At 43.3% G+C, this 20,584-nt stretch overlaps 1 protein-coding gene across 1 annotated transcript; it reads right to left on the bottom strand.

The window, feature by feature from the left end:
* Positions 1-1,686: 1,686 nt before the first annotated feature.
* LOC104596961 (auxin transporter-like protein 2) lies at positions 1,687-7,027 on the bottom strand. Its single transcript, XM_010258301.3, has 9 exons — positions 6,113-7,027; positions 5,619-5,829; positions 5,341-5,526; positions 5,101-5,213; positions 4,809-4,992; positions 4,531-4,628; positions 3,818-4,025; positions 3,448-3,705; positions 1,687-2,262 (listed from the first exon to the last, which is right to left on the bottom strand). Exons 2-9 carry the CDS (start codon positions 5,784-5,786, stop codon positions 2,044-2,046), a joined length of 1,434 nt encoding a protein of 477 aa, XP_010256603.1. The 5' UTR covers positions 5,787-5,829; positions 6,113-7,027; the 3' UTR covers positions 1,687-2,043.
* Positions 7,028-20,584: the final 13,557 nt, after the last annotated feature.

The following is a 20,584-nucleotide window of genomic DNA, read 5'->3' as shown; positions in this document are numbered from 1 at the left end:
TGGCTTCTGTGATCCTTCTTTAGAAGGCCGATGATGCGATTGCTTAATACAGAATTTAATGTGGCAAGGACCACGATTCCAATCTATTCAATATGGGGACCATATGATAATTGATAAGTTCGGATGAAAAAAAGTGCTAAAAAATTCCGATCTGGTGGTCCCATGATCGAACGACTTTGAGCTTCTGTACTACCCTATTAAATTAGAATCACCTAATATATAATCAAAATCATAAATTGCATCTCTTGAATAAGTGACCGGTCGTCACTCTTTCTACGGTAAATCAGTTGAGAATATACTTGGGTTGGACACATTGCTTAGGCCCTGTTTGTTTTTATTTATAGTAAGCGAGTTTATTAATTAATCGGGCAAGTGTTTATTGGATAAAACTATAAAAGTTATTGGAATAACTCTGGTACTAATGTTTGTGTATTTTTACCTATCAAGATAAAGAGAGAGGTAGGAGGGGATCATGGTCAATTACCTGATTGACCAAATTACCCCCGCGAGATACATTCAAATGAGTAGGGTCTAAATGGTTTGACCCAACCCATCGCCACCACCCCTCATCAAAATGTGAGTGTTGCCTCGGATGGTTGAATCAAGGGAATCAAATTTATCATGTCAGAAATGAGATGGTGAAGTTGTAGAAAAAGATATCAACAAATGAGATTATGGTTACATTCAATTCTATATGTGCTAAATGCCCACATGTATTGCTAAATAGTGCATTAAAAGAGGGATCTTAGAATGTAGTGTAATGCTCTGGTGGCTGTAGTGGAACAAGTAAAGCAAAAGGAGCCCAGTTATGGAGCTGGATGAATCAGGGGAGAAAAGGGGGAATAAAGAGAAAACTACAAAGACCAAAACACACACATACACACTCAAACAGACTTTTAGTCCACATCATTGACAACTTTTATGGGTTAAAGAAGGGCTTTTGTCTCAATCTTTGTTAATAAAATCATAAAGAATTCCATTGACAGACCAAATCCCAAAAAAAGAATTCCTCTGATAAGATGGATTTTCAGCCCAACAAGGGAAAATGCTCGTCTGCCTAATTGGTCATATCACCCCTCTTATTTCCAGATTTTTAGCTCATTTTGAAATCCAATTTGACTAGTAAACCCTAATAAATACACACTCATTTTAAGGTTAAGACTCAATTCTTCCATGTGTAACTTAATCAAACAGCAAGACGACACCTAAACACTAGGCTCATGTGAAGGAAGAAAAAATGTTTAGAGGTCAAGGGTCTGATTTGAACAATTAACAGTTAAAATGCCCATGAGTTATTTAAAATACCAACACTGATTCGACATAAAATACATGGGGTTTCATGTACAGCTAATAGTAGTTACATGTGATTAGGGAATATTAGATGAAAGCCTTGAAAGGGTAGAACGTGATTTAGAGGTGGACCAACGTGCAACCCACGTGAAGGGAGGCCCATACCCATCTCGCCAGTAGAGAGAATCTTTTAATCAAAAGGGTCTTTCGGCAACAACTTCATTAATTATTTACCACTGTGATCACGCCACGTGGCATTTTGACACCAAAGAATCGACCCACGTAACTTAATTTCTAGATCTGTGATTCATGGATGCAATAATGAGCCTTCCAACTTCATAATAATAACAAACCCAATTCATATAGGATATATCCTCATTTGGAAAGAGAAAAATATTATAAGAATAAAATACCAAAATATATTTAACTTGAGCACCTATGCTTTCGTAGCAAAGGAATCGTTCATCACCACACTATCTAGTATCTATTAGTAATCACTAATTGAAAAAAAAAATAATAATAAAATAGAAAACCAAAAGAGAGAAAAAGAGGGAGTGGGGGATGGATATTGGATAAAGAAAGAAAGAAAGCCAGCACACAGCATGTGGGGAGAAAATATTGCCATCTGCCCGTGTATAATACAAGAGAAGGATTTTTGGGGAGAAAATGTTGCGGTTTTGAGCAAATTTCCCTTGTTTTCTTAGTCTTAGGTGATTCGTGCTGATTCGGTTGACGACTCAGTCAGTACCCAACTCAGTGATGGGAGGGAGTTGGAGCAACTGGCGGGGGCTTGGCGCACTGGTAGCACTTGGCAAATAGCCCAAATGTGTCGACTTGCTTCACAAAGTTGCTCATGCTAGCCCAGCCTCCGAATCCGAAACCAACGACAAAGACCCAACCGACGATGAATATGTTGACCGCGTACATGGCCGTCCAGCTCGGAAGGAAGAAGGGAGGCTTCTCGACCGCATTCTGCGTCACAGAGGAGAGGAATAGGTAAAAAATACTGCAAAATTCAGATGAAGTCCATATCTTCTCCCCTTGACCCCCAATGAACCATGGCCACGTCAGGGATGGAAATTAAAAAGTAGTTCACGTGGTGTTTGAAATTTATTTTCCACCGCTGACTTGTCGATTTTTCATTGGGGGTCACAACCCTCACAAGCGAGTCAAGCCACCTAGCCAGCTCATCAAGGGTCTTACTCACTTCTAGCCTCTTAGCTTTTTTACCAAGTACATGGTACAACTGTTGCACATAATCAAGTGAGTTGGACATCACACCTTCCTCCTCCCAAGGGTCTTACTCACTTCTGGTCTCTCTCTCATAGTGAAAAGGTTGCTTGTTTGCCACGTAGTAATTCGGGACCCATGTAAAAGACAGAGCAAGACCCTCCATTACAATGAGATGGGACCCTCCGATTTATGTAATTAACACCTTCAAAAGCGTCAAAGCGATACAGTGGCTACTTTCGACATTTCAAAACTAGGTCGCCATAAATGTGGTTACCACACAATTATTTGAAACCGGGATCCTCGCAATCCAAGGGCTTTTAATTCTAAAGGATCCACACCTACTTGTTTGACGAAAATTCACCAGAACATGACCCGGCATACCTAAGTATCACATCAACTATGACTAAAATGCCCCTTTGCGTAGACGACAAACCAAAGTCTAGGATAAAATCCTATATCAACATTTGCTCTCGAGTCCATACAAATAACAGTTGCATGGCTCGTGGCCCATGTGAAAGTGTTGGGACCCATAATTCGTCGAGTACCAACTAGCAGATCATTAGTGGGCCATCCGTATCTGATAATTGCAGATATCAACGGCTGTTACCCAATCAGACTGTCCCGGTTATCATTTCACTAGTAGTACTGGAATACGGAACTATAATAGTGGGGGCCCTCCCAACCTGAAGTGCGGCTAATCAAAAAAGGCCAGTGAGAGTCAAACTCGTATTCATGAGTCGTGACGGCTAGCTGATAAAGAACCGAGCAAGACTCAAATTACTAAATCACCCTTGCCAATAAAAGACAATTACGATATTGCAAGCTGCACCGAAAACTAAAGCAAAAACACTAATCAGAGAGAAGACAGAGCAAATTAAATGGGCAGTGCCATCTCTATCTGCAGAGGAAGAGAGAATAGGTTACCTGGCGAGCGGAGGCCTTTCTGTAAGTGAGCATATGAGCCATGGACGGTATGATGTATACGGTGAAGCTGACCAGGAGAGCACCGACGGCGGAGTTGATAGGACCGAAGAAAGGGAAAATAATGGCCAAGAACCAAATAGGGATGACCACCGGCAGCCTAGCCAGTGCCCTCAAGCATATACTCTTGGTATCGTGCATCCCTATTACCTTCTCCCATACGAAATACAGCGGCGTACATGCGAACCCAAACGTTATAAACTGTCCACGGTGAAAAAACAATCAAAATGGCAGAGCGTTGTAAATTCAATCATTCAACAAGACCAAGTATGTTCAAATAAAAAAAAAAACAGGTGCGCCAACGGGAACGGACCTGATGAATGAGCATCAAGATAACGGCAGCGTCACGCCAGCCGTTTCGGGGAAGGAGAGAAAAGGCGTTGGAGTGGTCGAGGAGCTGGTCGCCGAAGGCCCAGTAGACGGCGGATGCTGACGGAAGCGTTAGCGTAAATACGTACAACGTCGCCAGTAGATAGATGTACTTGAATTTCTGTGGCTTCCACATCGCGTGCATAATTTCCCTGTATTTTATTTAATCAAAAACAAACGTCATGTCAAAAATCCCTACGTCCCCACATCGTTTTCACTCACTTCCACTACCAGTCACTACCACTATCAATGGCAGTGCAGCCACTCCCACTGGGTAACAGAATTCGTCTTTACTCGGGAAAAAAAAGTTACCTTCCGGCTGTTTAATTTTGACAACTAATTGAAGATGAATCAGCGGCTTAATTACAGTTAAAGAACAATTTCTGTAATACGGAAATCGAATTTCATGCGGAAGGGTTTAATGGAAACGGAGGAGGGGGGGGGGGGGGGGTTCGTCTTCAAACTGAAACAGAAAGTAGTTTTCAATAATTCACTTTCTCAGGATACCCAATTGAGCAACAAAAACTGAAAAGCTGCAAATAGAAGCAGTGTGAAAGGAGGTGAATGAGATTTTTCCTTTCTTTTCCTTTTTCTTTTTTTTATCAACAATTATAGTGATCTCTCTCTCTCTCTCTGCTTCTATGTTCAGAGACTTACACAGTGACAGCGTGACCGCCGAAAGTGTAGAGGATATTGGTAGCTCCGGTGAAATACAGAACCAGCTTCTGTGGACCAGAGTGTTTGACGCCTTCAACCTGTAAAAGAAAAACAAACATTCACTTTTACTGCTAACTACTACTTCTATAGTCCCCGATTCCATAACAGTGAACAAATCAGAACAAATGCAGAAGCTCGAAAAGGATGGAAAAACATTTCTTTTTTATATAAAATAAAGAAAAGACAAAGCAAAGTACTGGGAATTTTTTTCTTTTTACCTGGCCATGAACCAGAGCTGCAATGGCCAAATACCATGCCGTATAAGTGGTCATCCCGAGCCCGAGAAATGACCAAATCCGGTAGTTGTGGAAGGAAGGTATGAATACCGTCGTCGCACAGCAAGCTCCGAAGATGTACGTCCATGTCCTCTTGTCCAATCGGTCGTTTATGTAATATATGTTGCTGCTCTCATCATCAAACCGCCAGAAATTAGTTAAATCAAATCAGCATTCTGCACTTTCTGGAACTGTAGAAAAGGAATGCGAAAGTAACGAAAATATCAGAGCTTACCTAGCGCAAGCAATTAGCTGTATAACGGAACCAAAGAGGAGAAACGTACAGTTGAAGGCGAGTCCTAAGGCCTTCCAGTATGGCCCCAGTAATCCGTCCAGCACTTCGAACCACTGGAATTAAAAGAAAAAGCGAGTGTTCTTTAATAGAATTCAGAAGAAAAAAGGGGTCCGATTTTATCTGCGAGTCGAAAATTTTCGCCTTTTCTTTTCGGATATGTTGTTATTCTTGAGAGATTACCTGAATCACATGGTTCTTAAAGTTCACGTTCTCCTTTTCCTTTCGGCTGCGGTACTCGATGTAGAGAACACTGATGAGATAAGCAGTCCAGCTACCGACTAGGCCATAGAATATCTGCAATAATATGCCTGAGAGCATGCCCAATTGGGAAAACGAGTAGGGCAGCGTTAGCAGCACCTGAGCTACCTGTGATAAATGGCGAGATTGATTGTTTTAGATTTAACGAGGGAGGAAATAAATGGATCTCATTTTAATTTTTGAGTGTTTCTGGGGATTACTTGGTTGGAAGCGCAACTGAACCAGGCGTCGTAGACGGAGCCACCATGCCAGAGAATGCTCTTCATGCTAAATATGGGCTGATCTGCCCGCTCTTCCTCCTTCCCCTCATTTTCCGTCTCATTAAAGCTGGAGACTATCGCTTCTTCGGCTTGTTTCTGAGGCAGCATTCTTCCGTTATCTCTTAACGGCGGAGCTCAATTCCGTCTAGATCTGAAACATAACGGACAGTAAAAGAGACAAAAGAATTAGACGAAACCTCAGAAAACGAAAGCGGATATAAACCGGCATCCAACAAAAGAAATTCCATTCTTCCCAGAATACAGCTTTCACCCAGAAACAACAAACGAAGAAGAAAAAAAAAAAAAGAATCCGAAAAAGGGAGTGCCTCGCTAGTCAAGCTTGAAAAGAAAGAATGACCGAAAACGATTTCGACAATGTTTCACACCAACCAGACGAAGCAGAAGAAACCCAACCCAATTTGTGCCTCAGTTACCTTCTTCGTGTGGTCTCTTTCGGGTATGTATATGAAGCAGAAAGTGAGAAAAGCACAGGCCCTTCTGCAGACAAATGCGTTTATCTCCGGAGATCCGTTGCCTTCTTTCTTCTTTTCCTATACAAGGGTCGAGGAGATTTTTATTTCGGTACCCCTTCTTTCTTAAAGAGAAGGTTTGAGTTGGACAACTAGAATTGGACTAGTGTAACAGCAATTGCAGAGAGGTAACGATTGCAGACAAGCATTGGAAATTCCCCATTCTAACAATACCAGAGCCTTTAATGCACGCTATTATTACAGAGCTAATCGCCAGCTTCAATCTCCCTCCTCTGTCACAACAACTTGGCCGGAAACCGCACCTAAATGCGAACTTTATCTGGTGAAAACGGCAGTTCCAAGAACCATCGAGGAAGGTTAAGGTATGAGGTATCCAATTGGAAAAATCAGACTGTTTTCCCAAGGCTTGCAGAAAGACAGAGAAAAGGAGAAAAAAGGCCCCCTTTTTGGTTCTCGACTACCTACTATATATATATTCACTTCAAAGCTCCAGTTGTCTCTCTCTACAGTGGAGAGAGAAAGAGTGAGAGGAGAAAGCCGAGGTAAAGAAACGAAGGCAAAACCCAGTTTTCTTTTGATTCGATTCTGAGTTCGTTTTTTTGGGAAGGGAATCGAGATCTGGAGAAAAGGACGTCGTTCTGATCAAAGGGAAATGGAAAACCGGAGCGGCTTTTATAGGCCAAAACACGCTCCAAACGGTTTCGACAAAATTAAATGAAAATTTAGAACAGGGAAGGCCCTAAAATCTCTCTTTCTTCTGCTTTGTTTCTGTAATTATTAATTTTTTTTTTGTATATTTTTGTAACAGTGGTACTACCGTGGTGGGCTTAGTTACCTCACTCTTCCCTCTTGAAGTCTGTGTCCCTCGCTACAAAGCATTCTTTAAAAAGTAACGCTCAGATCCAAATCTCACTCAAATAATTCTGATGATTTATTTTCCCAATTAATTCCCGTCGCTTTTAAAAACCTAATTATTGTATTATTTTGTTCCCGAGTTTTCATTAAATAAAATGAATTTAATTGCACCCTGGCTCCATCAACCTGTGGCCGACTCGCCGTATCTACTGTGATTACTGTCTAGTGTCTAGTTGGATTGAATGAGAGGTGATGGGTCGTGCATCATGGGCCGCCTAACCCACCCACGCCCAGCCGTAAAAAGGGGAGAGAGAAAGAGAGGCCCATCTATGATCTTCCGTCTATCTTTTCTTTACTTTACACGTTCATCCGGCGCAGCTTGCTTTGCCTTGTCGGCTTAAGCCGAGCCAACCAGGTCCCGCCACTCAGCGCGTCTCACGCTTATTAAAGTAAACCCGCACCGCCACCCTTTGCCGGGGCGGCCCTCCCACTTCCGGCATCGAGAATATTCCTTTTTTTTTTCCCTCTTCTATTTGGACGTTCGATGGGCCAAAGAAATGCCGGTCATGTGGGACCCAGCACAAAACATTGAATCGTTTGCTGATAGAGGCGAGTCATATTTTCTTGAAGGGGAAATATGAGGGGGGAGGGGGTGTTATGCTTTATACTTACGAAGGAGGATCCGAGATTCCGAGTCGATAAGAGCGATTCGTGAGTCAAAATGGCGATTATTGCAACTGTTGATTCAAGTAAAATTAGTGGAGGCATTATAGGACCACCGAGGATGTGGTGTGATGGATGTATTTAGTGAGAAATCGTGGAGGTTAAGGCCCAAAGGGGAGGAAAAACGGTGAGACATGCCCACGACTTTCCGTTGAAACGGGATTTGTCGGCTGGGTGAGGGTTCCGCACTCCACTTGACTCGACCTCGGTCCCCCTTCAGATGGCTGGCTCGCACTTTCACTTTCACTTACTCGTCTACGTAGTCTTGGCTTGAATATATAAAAAAGATGAAGCCGATATGGAGTGTAGGACTGTTACCAAAACCAAAAAAAAGGGGTGTAGGAAGTTTCTAATGATGCTTGAGAAATAATTAAACAACAAATTTTTGTTTTAAACTTTGTTTTAGTGGGGAGGTAATGATTAATGATAGGATTTTTGAGTCGTAAGCCACGTGGAAAAAAATTCGGAATATGTTCCATCTACGTGGAGCCCACCTCGTTTTCTTCCCTATTGTTCGGTAACAGCTCACCAAGCACTTTTACACACACGCACTCAGTCACTTTCAATCACTCACTGGCCCATCTGCCCATCCCACTCACCTCTCTGCCCTGGTCTCAGGGATTAGAACCGTCCATCTCGGAACCAATTCTTTAATTAAGCGTCTAATTATCTCTTCTTTATCGGATTAATTCAAATTTCCAAATTAAATATATGTTTAGTTGTTTACCGGGAAAAGGAAGAAAGAAAAAACAAATGGTAGTGTATAATGCCGGAATATGAAAAGTAAATTGATGAAGGAAGATTTGGCCCGATCTCGTAATCACTCAATACGTGGTAAAGGCAACAATTCGGCACAACAGTACGCCCAAGGCGCAAGCTCTGAAAGGAGGAACCAGCGGTCCGAACCCCCTACAAGGAGCCCGAACTCCCCGCAAGGAGCCCGAGCTCTCCCTTAGGCCCCGAGCCTTACAAACGCAAAGGGCAACAACTCGAACTGGCCTGCCCCATGGCATTTCGGGACACACCTCTATCCGAACTCAAGACTTCACCTCGCTCACCACTCCAGCACTTCGCCTCCAGGACGCCAAACTGAACAACCGTACCACGCCTGACACCGAGGAAGTCCGTACCCAGGAGCGGCGCACCTGACTGACTTGGGATCTGACGCTTGACAGCCGCATTTCAACGGCCACCGCCACCGCCATCTCCAGTTGCAGAGACGGATCTGACAAAGAGAGCAGTGGCGGTTCTACCCCCAGCAGACGTGATGACACCCGAACTGGCAGGAGCGCAGAGATAATCATACCCAACTTGACAGAAGCTTAGGAGTGAGTAAGCGAAGTGGTTATAAAAGGCTCCCTACCCCCCAAGAGCAAAGTATGTGAACTTTGCGCCATCTGGTTTTATCTTGCCTTTGAGAGAATACTAACTTGAGCTTCGGAGCAATCTCATCGGGTTCCTCCCCGGAGATTCCCCACTTTCTCCGTTTCAGGCACCTATTGCTCCAGTCAGAGGCAAGGTCGTTGACAGCAAGGACTGGCCGGATTGTGCACCATCAATTGGCGCCGTCTGTGGGAAACGCTTCTAAAAGTCTCCCTCTAAAACTCTCATAACCTCTTTTTTCTCCAAAAAATCCCAACACTCAAGGCTTCTTCCAGCAACGCCGGACGTGGCACGGAGATGAACACCACCGGGGAACAACTTCAAGTCCCCGTGGTGTGCATCGGACAGTTCACCATCCCCCGGAAGGGGGATGGGATCCCCAGCCTGAATGCGCCACAAACAGAGGCATCCGTAAGCCTTCGCCATGAACGTCCCCTTTCCACTCCCTATCGAAACAACCTTTACTGAACCAACTGTTGTCCCCCTAGCGACCAACCAGAACCAGTTTGACGACCTAATGCAATGCATGCGGGCAATGCAAGCCCAAATGCAACAATTCCAGCAGCACCAAGTGTTGCACCACATCTCCCAGTACCACTATCAGCAGGAGTTCCCCTAACTGCCCCTTAACCAACCACTGCTTCCACCTCGGCACCTGCTCCAAAGCTAGTTAAACCCTCCCCTCAGGGTGGACGCCATCACCGAGGAGAGGCCTCCCAGCTTCAGAATCCCCACAAGAGCCAGGCCTCATCCCCGGGCCGAAGAGAAGGAAAAATCACCCTCGCAGCTCGCCGGCGGGTCGGGGACCTCGCCTGCCAAGTCAGTATCTCGACACTCCAAGTCTGAGCTCCCGTTGACAAAGAATCGATTTAGCGTCCTAGAGGCAGACTACCAATAGTCTGGGCCCATCGAGCTCGGCAACACGGAGGCTAGCAGCGCCAGTACAAGGCCCACTCAGCAACGAAGGCATCGGGGAAGTCGCTGAACTGCCGCCCGTGTCCTGCCCGAGCTTAGAGGTAAAGAAGAGACAAGCTCGGACGAGGAAAAAGCTGCCCCTATTCTCTCAGTTCCTTCCCCCCTCTCATCAGAACTCCTTGCGGTCCCCATGCCCAGAGACTTCAAGCTCCCCCCTTTGGACAAGTATGATGGGTCCTTCGACCCCAACGACCACATCGACGCCTTCCAGTCCCAAATGCACCTATCCAGGACCAGTGAATCGTGCATGTGCGTGGCCTTCACCACCACCTTCAAGGGGGTGGCCCGCACTTGGTACAGGAACCTGGCCCTCGGGTCAATAAGAAGCTGGACCCAGTTTGTGCAGGTCTTCACCGCACACTTCGTTACCAGCAAGCGGTGCCCCAGAACCGAGGAAAGCATCTTCAGAGTAGTCCAGAGGGAAGGAGAGTCCATCCGGGGCTACATCAAGCGGTTCAATGATGCGTGCTTGCAGATACCGTGACTAGACCCCACGGTACAGCTCGCGACGGCCAAGAGAGGAGTAACGCACAAGGAGTTCAAATGGCACATGGTAGCTAACCAGCCCGCGACCGTGGCCAAATTCCTCAAGCTCACGGATAAGTTCATGAAAACAGAGGAAGAGATCAACCAAAGGACTGAAAGCGGGATCGAGAAAAGGAAGAGGGAAGGCGAGCCCTCCAACCCAGTTGATAGAAGAAAAAAACCCAGCCCGGGAGGCAAAGCCGAGCCAGCCGTTCCGAGCTCCCTTAGCAGCTCGGACGGACTACACACCCTTAAACACAAGGCGAACTGAGATCTTGATGACGATCAAAGATGCCCCATACGTCAAATGGCCACCTCGCCTGAAAGGGAACCCAAACGAGAGAAATAAAAACTTGTACAGTAGTTTCCATAGAGATCACGGTTATAGTACCGAGCAATGTAGTAATCTCCGGGACGAGATAGAGGGAATCATCCATCGCGGGTACTTGAGAAATTTTGTACTGCATAATAATAATAATAATAATAATAATAATAAGGTAGGTCGGCAAGGGGAGCACGGAAGAGATGCCCCCGAATCCAGCAGCAGGCCAGTCGAACCATCGCAAAGACAACCTCCGGAAGAGAGGCCAGTTCGGGGAACCATCCACGTGATAGTGGGAGGTTCGGTGGTAGCAGGTTGTACTTCAGCAGCGGCCCGAATGTCAGTTCGCGAAGCAGCCCGAGAAGAACAGAACCCTCCAAAGAGGCCGAAGACGGAAGAACCATTTCTCTTCACTGAAGACGATGCGCGAGGGGTCCACTACCCCCACGATGATGCGCTTGTCATAAAACTAAGGATCAATGACTTCGAAGTCAGGCGCGTACTTGTGGATTCAGGTAGCTCGGCAGACATCCTCTTCAAGTCGGCATTTGACCAGCTTCAGTTGCAGAAGAGAGAGTTGAAGCCCGCGAACACTCCTCTGGTAGGCTTCAGCGGAGAGGAAGTCAGGCCCCTTGGGAAAATAACAGTACCTGTGGAAGTCGGCACATGGCCTTGTGTGGTGAGACTCAACAACTATTTCCTGGTGGTCGCGACCCCCTCCCCATACAATGCCATAATAGGGCGGCCAATTACGCATGTCCTACGGGTAGTGGTCTCCACCTACTATTTGGCAATGAAGTTCCTTACAAACTTCGGTGTGGGGGTAGCGCGGGGTGACCAGCTTGAGTCCTGCAAGTGCTATGTTGCTGCCCTGAAGGGAAAAACCAAAGTGGCCGACGACCTTGATCTGGAGCGGCCTACGGAGCAGGGCGAGGAACGAGCTTCGCCCACAGAGGAAACGGTCGCAATCCCGACTTCGGCTACGGACCCGGCTTGAACACTACAGATCGGTGCTTCCGTCAAGAAGCCTCTACGAACCGAACTGGTGAGTTTCTTACTTGAAAATTTAGATATTTTTGTATGGTCCGCGGCCGATATGCCCGGTATTGACCCTAGCCTTATAACTCACAAACTTAATACTGACCCTGTAGTCAGACTCATTAGACAGAAGAAACGCAACTTAGCCCCGGAGCGCTAGAGGGCGGTCGACGAGGAGGTCGAAAATCTCCTCGCAGCAAACTTCATAAGGGAAGTTCATTACCCGAGCTGGGTAGCCAACCCAATGCTGGTGAAAAAGGCAAACGACAAGTGGCGCATGTGCGTCGACTACACCGACCTGAACCGAGCTTGCCCAAAAGACTGCTTCCCCCTCCCTAGATTTGACCGCCTTGTGGACGCGACCTCGGGACATGAGTTGCTAAGCTTCTTGGACGCCTACTCAGGCTACAACCAAATCAGGATGGACTAGTCCGATGAGGAAAAAACCAGCTTCATAACTGAGTTCGGCCTATACTGCTATAAGGTCATGCCCTTCGGATTGAAGAATGCTGGGGCGACCTTCCAAAGACTTGTGAATAAACTGTTTCGGCCTTTAATTGACACGAAAATAGAATGTTATGTAGACGACATGGTTGTCAAGACGCAGTTTTCACAGGAATTAATAAAAGACTTAGATTCTGTCTTCCAAATTCTACGTCAATTTAGTATGAAACTGAACCCAAACAAATGTGTCTTCGGTGTCACCTCGAGTAAGTTCCTAGGGTACATTGTCAACCGGCGCGGTATTGAGGCCAACCCGGACAAGATAAAGGCCATCCTAGATATGAGACCACCCCGAAAAGTAAAAGAGGTTTAGAGGCTAAACGGCCGCATAGCCGCTCTGAGCCGCTTCATGTCCAAATCGGCAGACCGCTGTCTGTCTTTCTTTAAGGCAATCAAAGGCAAAGGGTTCGAATGGACCCGAGACTGCCAGCTCGCGTTCGACGAGCTAAAAAGCTACCTTGTTAGTGTGCCAATCTTAGCCAGACCCGAGGAGGGTGAGGTCTTAGAACTGTACCTCTCAGCAAGCGATGAGGTGGTTAGTTCGGTACTAATAAAAGAAGTAGATCGGGTCCAGCGGCCCGTCTATTATGTTAGTAAAATTTTGCAGGGAGCAGAGACGAGATACCCGTAGATAGAAAAGCTAGCATACGCTCTGGTAATTGCAGCTCAGAAACTCTGCCCATATTTCCAGCCTCACACTGTCATCGTCTTGACTGACAGACCTCTGAGGCAAGTCTTACTCAAGTCCGAGGTTTCTGGTCGGCTAACGAAGTGGGCCATCAAGCTCAACGAGTACGACCTTCAGTATAAGCCACGAGTTGCTATTAAGGTCCAAGCCTTAGCAGATTTTATCGCCGAGTGCATGTTTAGCCTCGAAATCCCTAGGCCGGTTGAGCCCGAGATCCCCAGTTCGGGTGAGCCCGGAGCTCCCAAGCCAATAGAGTTCGAACCCCGTGAAGTAGCTGCCAGTGTGGCATCTCTCCTAGTTAGGCCAAACGCAAACTGGGATGAAGAGCCCTGGATCGTTCACGTAGATGGCTCCTCTAACCAGTAGGGCAGCGGGGCTGGAATAGTGCTGCGCGGCTCGAGTGGCACAAAATTGGAATATGCACTACGCTTTGAGTTCGCGGCATCCAACAATGAGGTGGAGTATGAGGCACTGATAGCCGGGCTGAACTTAGCGCAAAAGGTAAGAGCAAAACACATAGTTATCTGCAGCGATTCCCAGCTTGTGGTCAACCAGGTTACGGGCGAATACGAAGCACGCGAGCTCACTATGATCGCATACTTGGCAAAAGTAAAAGAGGCTCTGCTCAACTTCACTTCATCAGGCAAATCCCGAGGTCAGAGAACACTGAGGCCGATGCCTTGTTCCGGTTAGCTAGCACAAGTCACAACACCATGAGAATCGTGTACATAGAGGACTTACCTCGGCCTAGCATTCTCGGTGGGGCAGAAGAGGTAGCTCCCGTCCTTGAAGCAGAGAGATGGGTCGACCCACTCGCGAGCTTCTTGCTAGATGGGACCCTCCCTGCGGACCGCAATGCAGCTAGGATGGTGCAGCGCCAGGTAGCCAAATACGTCATAATAGACGAACGGCTGTACCAACAGTCTTACACGCTCCGCTACTTGCGTTGCTTGCGACTTGTCGAAGCCAAGCTCGTACTCCACGACACTCATGAAGGTCTGTGCGGCGGACACTTGGGCGGCAAAACCCTCGCCCAAAAGGCACTTCGACAAGGGTACTACTAGCCAACGATGAAGGCAGAGGCCGTCGAGCTCGTCAGAAAATGTGACAAATGCCAGAAGCATGCTAATATCCACCATCATCCTGCCGCCAACCTCAAGTACCTCACCAGTACATGGCCCTTTGCGCAATGGGGCATCGACCTCCTGGGGCCTTTCCCGCCAGCAACGGGTGGGAGGAAGTTCCTAGTGGTAGCGGTAGATTATTTCACATAGTGGATAGAAGCTGAACCTCTGGCAATAGCTACAACCCGAAACGTACAGAACTTCTTTTGGAAGAACATAGTATGTCGCTTCGGGTTACCTCGGGTACTGATCTCTGAAAATGGCAAGCAGTTCAAGGATATCAAGTTTCAGGAATGGTGCCAAGATATGGGAATTCGGCAGAACTTCACATCGGTCGCACACCCGCAGGCAAACGGTCAGACAAAAGTAATGAACAGAGCTATCCTCCGCGGACTGAAAGCACGAGTAAACCGAGCTAAAGGGTTGTGGGCGGACGAGCTACCAAGTGTTCTATGGGCTCACTGAACCATGGAAAAAACCGCCATAGGAGAAACCCCCTTTAACCTCACCTATGGCACTGAAGCGGTAATCCCGGCGGAGATCGAAATACCTACACTGCGACTAGAAGCATACGATGATCAAACTAACGGAGATGAGTTACGCACCAACCTCGATCTACTGGACGAGGCAAGAGACCTCGCGTACATCCAGACCGCAGTTTACCAGCAGAAGGTAGCTCGGTACTACAACGCTAGAGAAAAAGTGGAACTTCCGCGTCGGCGACCTGGTTCTCCGTAAGATCATGGCTCCCGAGCCCGGCGTGGGCAAACTCAGACCGAATTGGGGAAGGACCCTACCGAGTAAAGAGAGCGCTCGGGGGGGCATACGAGTTCGAAACTTTAGAGGGCAAACAAGTACCCCGAGCTTGGAACGTCGTTAATTTGAGACGATACTACCTATAGGTCACCAGGCGAAGTGGACTAAGTCACTACCAGAGCCAAAGGACTAGGATGCCGAACTAACATGGACCTCGGCATGGACAAGCAAAAGCAAAAGATGCAAATAAAAGCTCTGGCAAAGTGCCAACAGCGAAACTAATAGGGGCATCGACATATGGTCAGTTCGACAAACGGCCAGTTCGGAGGAAAGAACGATTAACACTTAATCAAAAGAAAAATCATTCCATTACAAAATACTTTGGGTACATTTCAAAAAAAAAAATATATATATTTAATTATTATTACGTAATTAATTATTACGTAACATAAGAGTCAAGAGTCATGAGAGTGGAAGATTAGAATTTATAAAGCTTGTTATTTAAGGGAAAGAGATGCCTAAAATTCAAAGAATCACATGTTTTAAACCAATCACGGAGCGTGTTCACAAACCTTGAGCCAGTTGGTCAATTAGGGAGTTTCCCAACACATCACATAGATGGATGATGAGACACTCCAAGTTAAACTAACCACTTGTTCAATCTCTCCGTCTAGCTCTATCTCACTATCTCAACCCCACCTTTTACTAGTACTTATGAGTTTTTTCGCAAATAATATTAGTGATTAATTAAGGGGGTGTTTGCTAATAGATATGTTTTCAAAACAAAATTAACTGTCACATCATTAAAATTTCAAAACGAAAAATTCAATATTTTGTCACCAAAGATAGGGTTTACTATTTCTAACCTAATCATATAGCATCGCTTTTGGGCTCATTTTAGGCCTATTAGTAGAAGATAGAGAGATCAACGTGTGGATCATTTTGAAGTAAGACCAATTTATGATTTGGAAGATTCGTTGGATATGTTCAGCGAGATCAAATCAATCTCCCACAAGATTGCCTCCCACAATGTCCCACAGCATGTTTCCACTGGGTATTGGGAATGTTTTTCGCTGATGATATCATCATTTATAGTATTATTATTGGGAGATGTTTCTAATATACTGTAGGAATGTACTGTGAGACGTTGTGAAGGGTAAGGTTCAAAGTATTGATACGTATCAATCGATATGCATCATTTTGGAACCCCTCTGGTACTCCCCTATAGTGTGTATTAATTGGGGGTCTAACCGGTTCAGGGGGTGGTAGAGTCCTAAACTGGCTCCCCTGAACCACTTTCAAAAAAAAAAAAAAAAAGAAAAAAGTTATCAATTCGTCCGATATGCCCCTACTGACGTATCGAACATATCGATATTTTGAACCTTGATGGAGGGCTGATTTGAACTCATGATCAGCCTTCTTCATTGTATCATTCTACTACCATATTGTTTTATTTTTCTCTTTCGCTTGATGAGTATTCAACTAACATACCCGTTGCCTTTATTTGATGTATAGGGTCTACTGCATAGAAGAAAACGCAACTGATTATACAGGTTTTTAGTTCTGAGTTTTAATTGTGTCCGATTGTAATTGGGCCGGAACCAGCTATTACTATTTCAAAACCAGTTAAGATCCGTGCTTATATTTAATAATACATGAAGGTTTAATGGTTTTTTTATTGTAATTTTTGTTATATATATATATATATATCTAAAAGGGTAAATTACATAACGTTATATAAGATGGTTTTATTTAAAAAAACACTTGATTTATTACCATATAAAAATTATTTTAATTAAGCTTATATTATCAAAAAGAAAAATTTTAAACTATTAATTTACTGGTCCAATTCAATGTTTGGACCATCCAAATTAATTGTTCAAATTGGTTTTAATTTAGATTGGGTCCAATTCAAACCTGGTCCATTGACATGCCTATTCTTATCTTATATTAATAGACCAGATATTAGTTCAGTCCAATCCAGTTAAATATAAATTCATTACAAATGGAGTATATCCAATCTAATCCAATAGATACTTTAATCCATTAAATCTGAAGTAATCCAATTCAATATGTCTTATTAATCTGGTTTAATCCGTTCAAATTAATTTTATTTAAACAAATCCACCAAAACTCGGTCCACTGATATCCCTACAGCAAATGACAATGCCTGACCAGAAAATGGTCGATTTCTTTACTAATAAATTGTTATATTACTTTAGATTTCATCAAACGGTGTTCTATCTTCTCCCTCCCTCGAGGAGAAAATAAGGGTTAAAGATTTGTGGAAGCTATGTCAAAGAAGAAAGGTGGGGTGTGTCGGTGGATAGGATAAAAAAAGCCCATTTCCCACACGCCACACCTAAATTATTCAATACCCTACATCTTTGGATGGAAGAAATCAAGAAATATTCCCAAAATAATTTCACAAGAAACCTGCACACAGTATGACCAAAGATCAACTTATGGCGCTAACTTTCATTTTGAAAATATCTGTGGAGCCCATCCATCAGAGTGTCCCTAGTCCCTACATATTGATTGTGGCACATGAGAGGTTTTCAAAGGTTGTGTTTAGATACTGCGATTTTGGGGTTTGTATGTGGAACCTATGTTTGCTAGAGATCGGCTTTTATATGGGCAAATCTGTCACCACACTATTCTAACAGCCATTTGTAATTTTGTATCGGGAATATCTCCTCATGAAATAAAGTATATAAATACGAAGATATTGCCAATGCAAGGCAGTAAAAGCTGCCTGAATGAGATTTGCCCTGACTGAAGTCGAACTCTGCTTGCTACGGGAGTCTCTCTGTTGGAGGATTGACCCTCTTTTTGCAACTCTGAATCTCCTGCCCACTTAAATTCTACCTATGCCTACTCAAACGAAACTACAACTGTACATTGAGAATGTCTTTCAATGAATAATAACATGTAAATACTAAGATGTTTCCAATGTACAGCTATAATATCGTATGGATAGACGTGGGTCATAGTCTCATTACTACGGGAGTTCTTTTTTCTCGATGCTCATGGTCTCATTACTTCAGGACCAGCTATAATATTCGGGTTATTTCTTTATTATTTTTATCGGATTATTTTTGCTGATTGTATCTTGTGGGAAGTATTCTGAGCGTTTTTTTAATGAAGTTTGTCTTTTTAAGCTTAAAAAAAGTGGTGCAATTAAATCTTCATATCTACCAATATCCACCATAACATATACCCAAAAATTAAGAGAAAATAAGAAAAAAATATATGATTTTATTTCCTGACATTAGTGAGTCAGGACCAGTCTGTATAGTCCAGGTGGAAGAGAGGTTGGAATTGAATTGAATTTATAAGTTGGAAGGAGTTGAAAGCAGTGGCATGGGAAAAAGGACGAAAGAAGCGAGTTAATGTATATGATGAGCCAGCCAGGAACCCACTCATTCATTAAAAATGGTACATGTAATGTGTGAACCCAAAATTGTTTTGGTTCATCGACTTTGATTGTGATAGCTATCGACGCACATATACTAATTAATTAATTTATAATTCAATTTCAAGGAAAGTATGTCTTGCTCTACTCATCATTGGATATTCCAATGTTGAGAGTCATATGCATGTAAGTCTGACATTGGTCCGAGGAGATTTAATCATTCATAATTTAACAATAAATATGACATTAAACAGATTATAATAGCGAAACTGGATTCATGTAACAGATCTCATATAATTGAGACAAGGCTTAGATGATGGTAATGATGAGGATATGAGATGAATAATGGTATCCATGAATTAATTATAATTCAAAGAGGGTAGTCTGCATATTGGTTAGGTTTAATTTATTGAAAGAGAAATTTAGGTGGTGGGTGGGGGGATATTTTTCTTTATGACATTTATGTTGGTATTTCGAAAAATCCAGCTTCATGAGTGGTTAACTGTCTAGTATTTAATGGGTTTATAATTGCGGGGAAATCTTACCAAAAGAAATAATAATTATAGTACCAGATGTGGGGAACCAAATCTTGAATTAATTTAATTTAATTGATTCCTATTTTTACCATAACAAGATTCTTTAAAGACACAGTAGTACAAAAATGGCTTTGAGAGCATATTCTGGTTTGCTTTTGATTCAAGTTTTATTTCATTTTTGTTTGTTTGCTCTGCAAATAATGAAGTATAAAAGTACTTAATAGTAGCTGAACCCGAAATCTATACTCTTCAAAACAAACAGAGCCTTGGGAAAAATGGAGTTTGATGTGCGTGCAAGCAGTAGCAAGCTAAGTACAGATGACATGCTTTTTCTTTTCAAGTACTGCATTTACACAGTACATTATCCAGAGCCACGCGTGATGAACTTTAGATAATTTCTTGCCAAATCAAATGCATATTCTATCGTTGAAAAACTAGTATCATGCTTTTGGTGATGATAAGTGACCCACAAAAAAGCAAATTCCAACAGATAACTAATGAACCGATATATATAATAGGACTCATGAACTGACCTCCAAAGGGACCAGTTTCCGGTAGCTTTCAGGTCTTTGTCCTTGCTATCCATGGCTTCGCAATTCACATCCATATGTATATATAAACTAAATTTAATCCTAAAGAACCAATTCATCTTCAGTTCTGTTTGGGGCCCGAGATGATTATAATTAACCAATTCTATTTTTGTATAAATTAAGAACCAGTTTGAGAGTGCTTATCTTAAGCACTTATTTTATTCTGGACAACACCAATAAGCACTTATATGTATTTTGGAAGAAAGCCAAATAACTGCTTATTCCAGGAAATAAAATCATTTTTAACCCCCCAAAAAAATTATGGCTTATTTTTAAGTGTTTTTTCAGCATGTGTTTAACCCATCATGTGCGGTTTTTAAAATACCTATATTATCCTGTTTGAAAGAAAAGTTTTTTCATTAAATACTCATAAGCACTTATTTATGGAATAATAAGCACTCCCAAACTGAGGATAAATTGATTTTAACAATTTTTACACCAAGACAAATGGTGATGATGGTAAGAAGTATGAACACGCAACAAAGAACTTTCTTAAAACGTTAAAAGGGAAGAAAAAGGTGAGCTGTTATTGTTCCCCAATCTTCAAAAGCTATTAGGTTTGTAAGAAGTAATTATTGGATGATTGCTTTGATTATTAATCAACAACATAGAAAAAAGAAAGAATATATATAAGAAATAACAAAGTGTACACCAAGCCGGCTGCAGGCTGCTTTATATCTTCTCCTTTTCTCTTTTTTCTATTTCTAGTTCCCTTTGTTGCTTTCTGGAATCTTTTGATCGGAAGTGTGAGTGAGAACTGAGAAAGAACCCTAAGATATGATTTATCTCCAAGTCCCCACGTATCTGCTAATTATGCTTTTATATATATATATATTAAACAGGACAAAACTTTTCCTAATTAACCCACATTTAATTTCTTAAATATATATGTTCCTACAAATAAATACAATGGAATTTTAGTTGACGAGTGTCGTTGTGTGAGCACTGGGCACCATTTTCTCTATGTTTATCATCATAAGA

This window comes from Nelumbo nucifera, chromosome 2 (assembly GCF_055504915.1).
Source record: "Nelumbo nucifera cultivar China Antique chromosome 2, China Antique-T2T, whole genome shotgun sequence".
NCBI lineage: Eukaryota > Viridiplantae > Streptophyta > Magnoliopsida > Proteales > Nelumbonaceae > Nelumbo > Nelumbo nucifera.
This window is presented reverse-complemented; position numbering and strand designations above follow the sequence as displayed.

What these genes read in the sequence shown, in the direction of transcription:
- LOC104596961 (XM_010258301.3), bottom strand. Translation starts at nt 5,786, where the DNA reads ATGCTGCCTCAGAAACAAGCCGAAGAAGCGATAGTCTCCAGCTTTAAT. An exon ending in TCTTGATGCTCATTCATCAG is followed by an intron (nt 3,706 to 3,817) that starts GTCCGTTCCCGT and finishes CACCGTGGACAG; the next exon opens with TTTATAACGTTTGGGTTCGC. An exon ending in GAAAGGCCTCCGCTCGCCAG is followed by an intron (nt 2,263 to 3,447) that starts GTAACCTATTCT and finishes TCTGTGACGCAG; the next exon opens with AATGCGGTCGAGAAGCCTCC.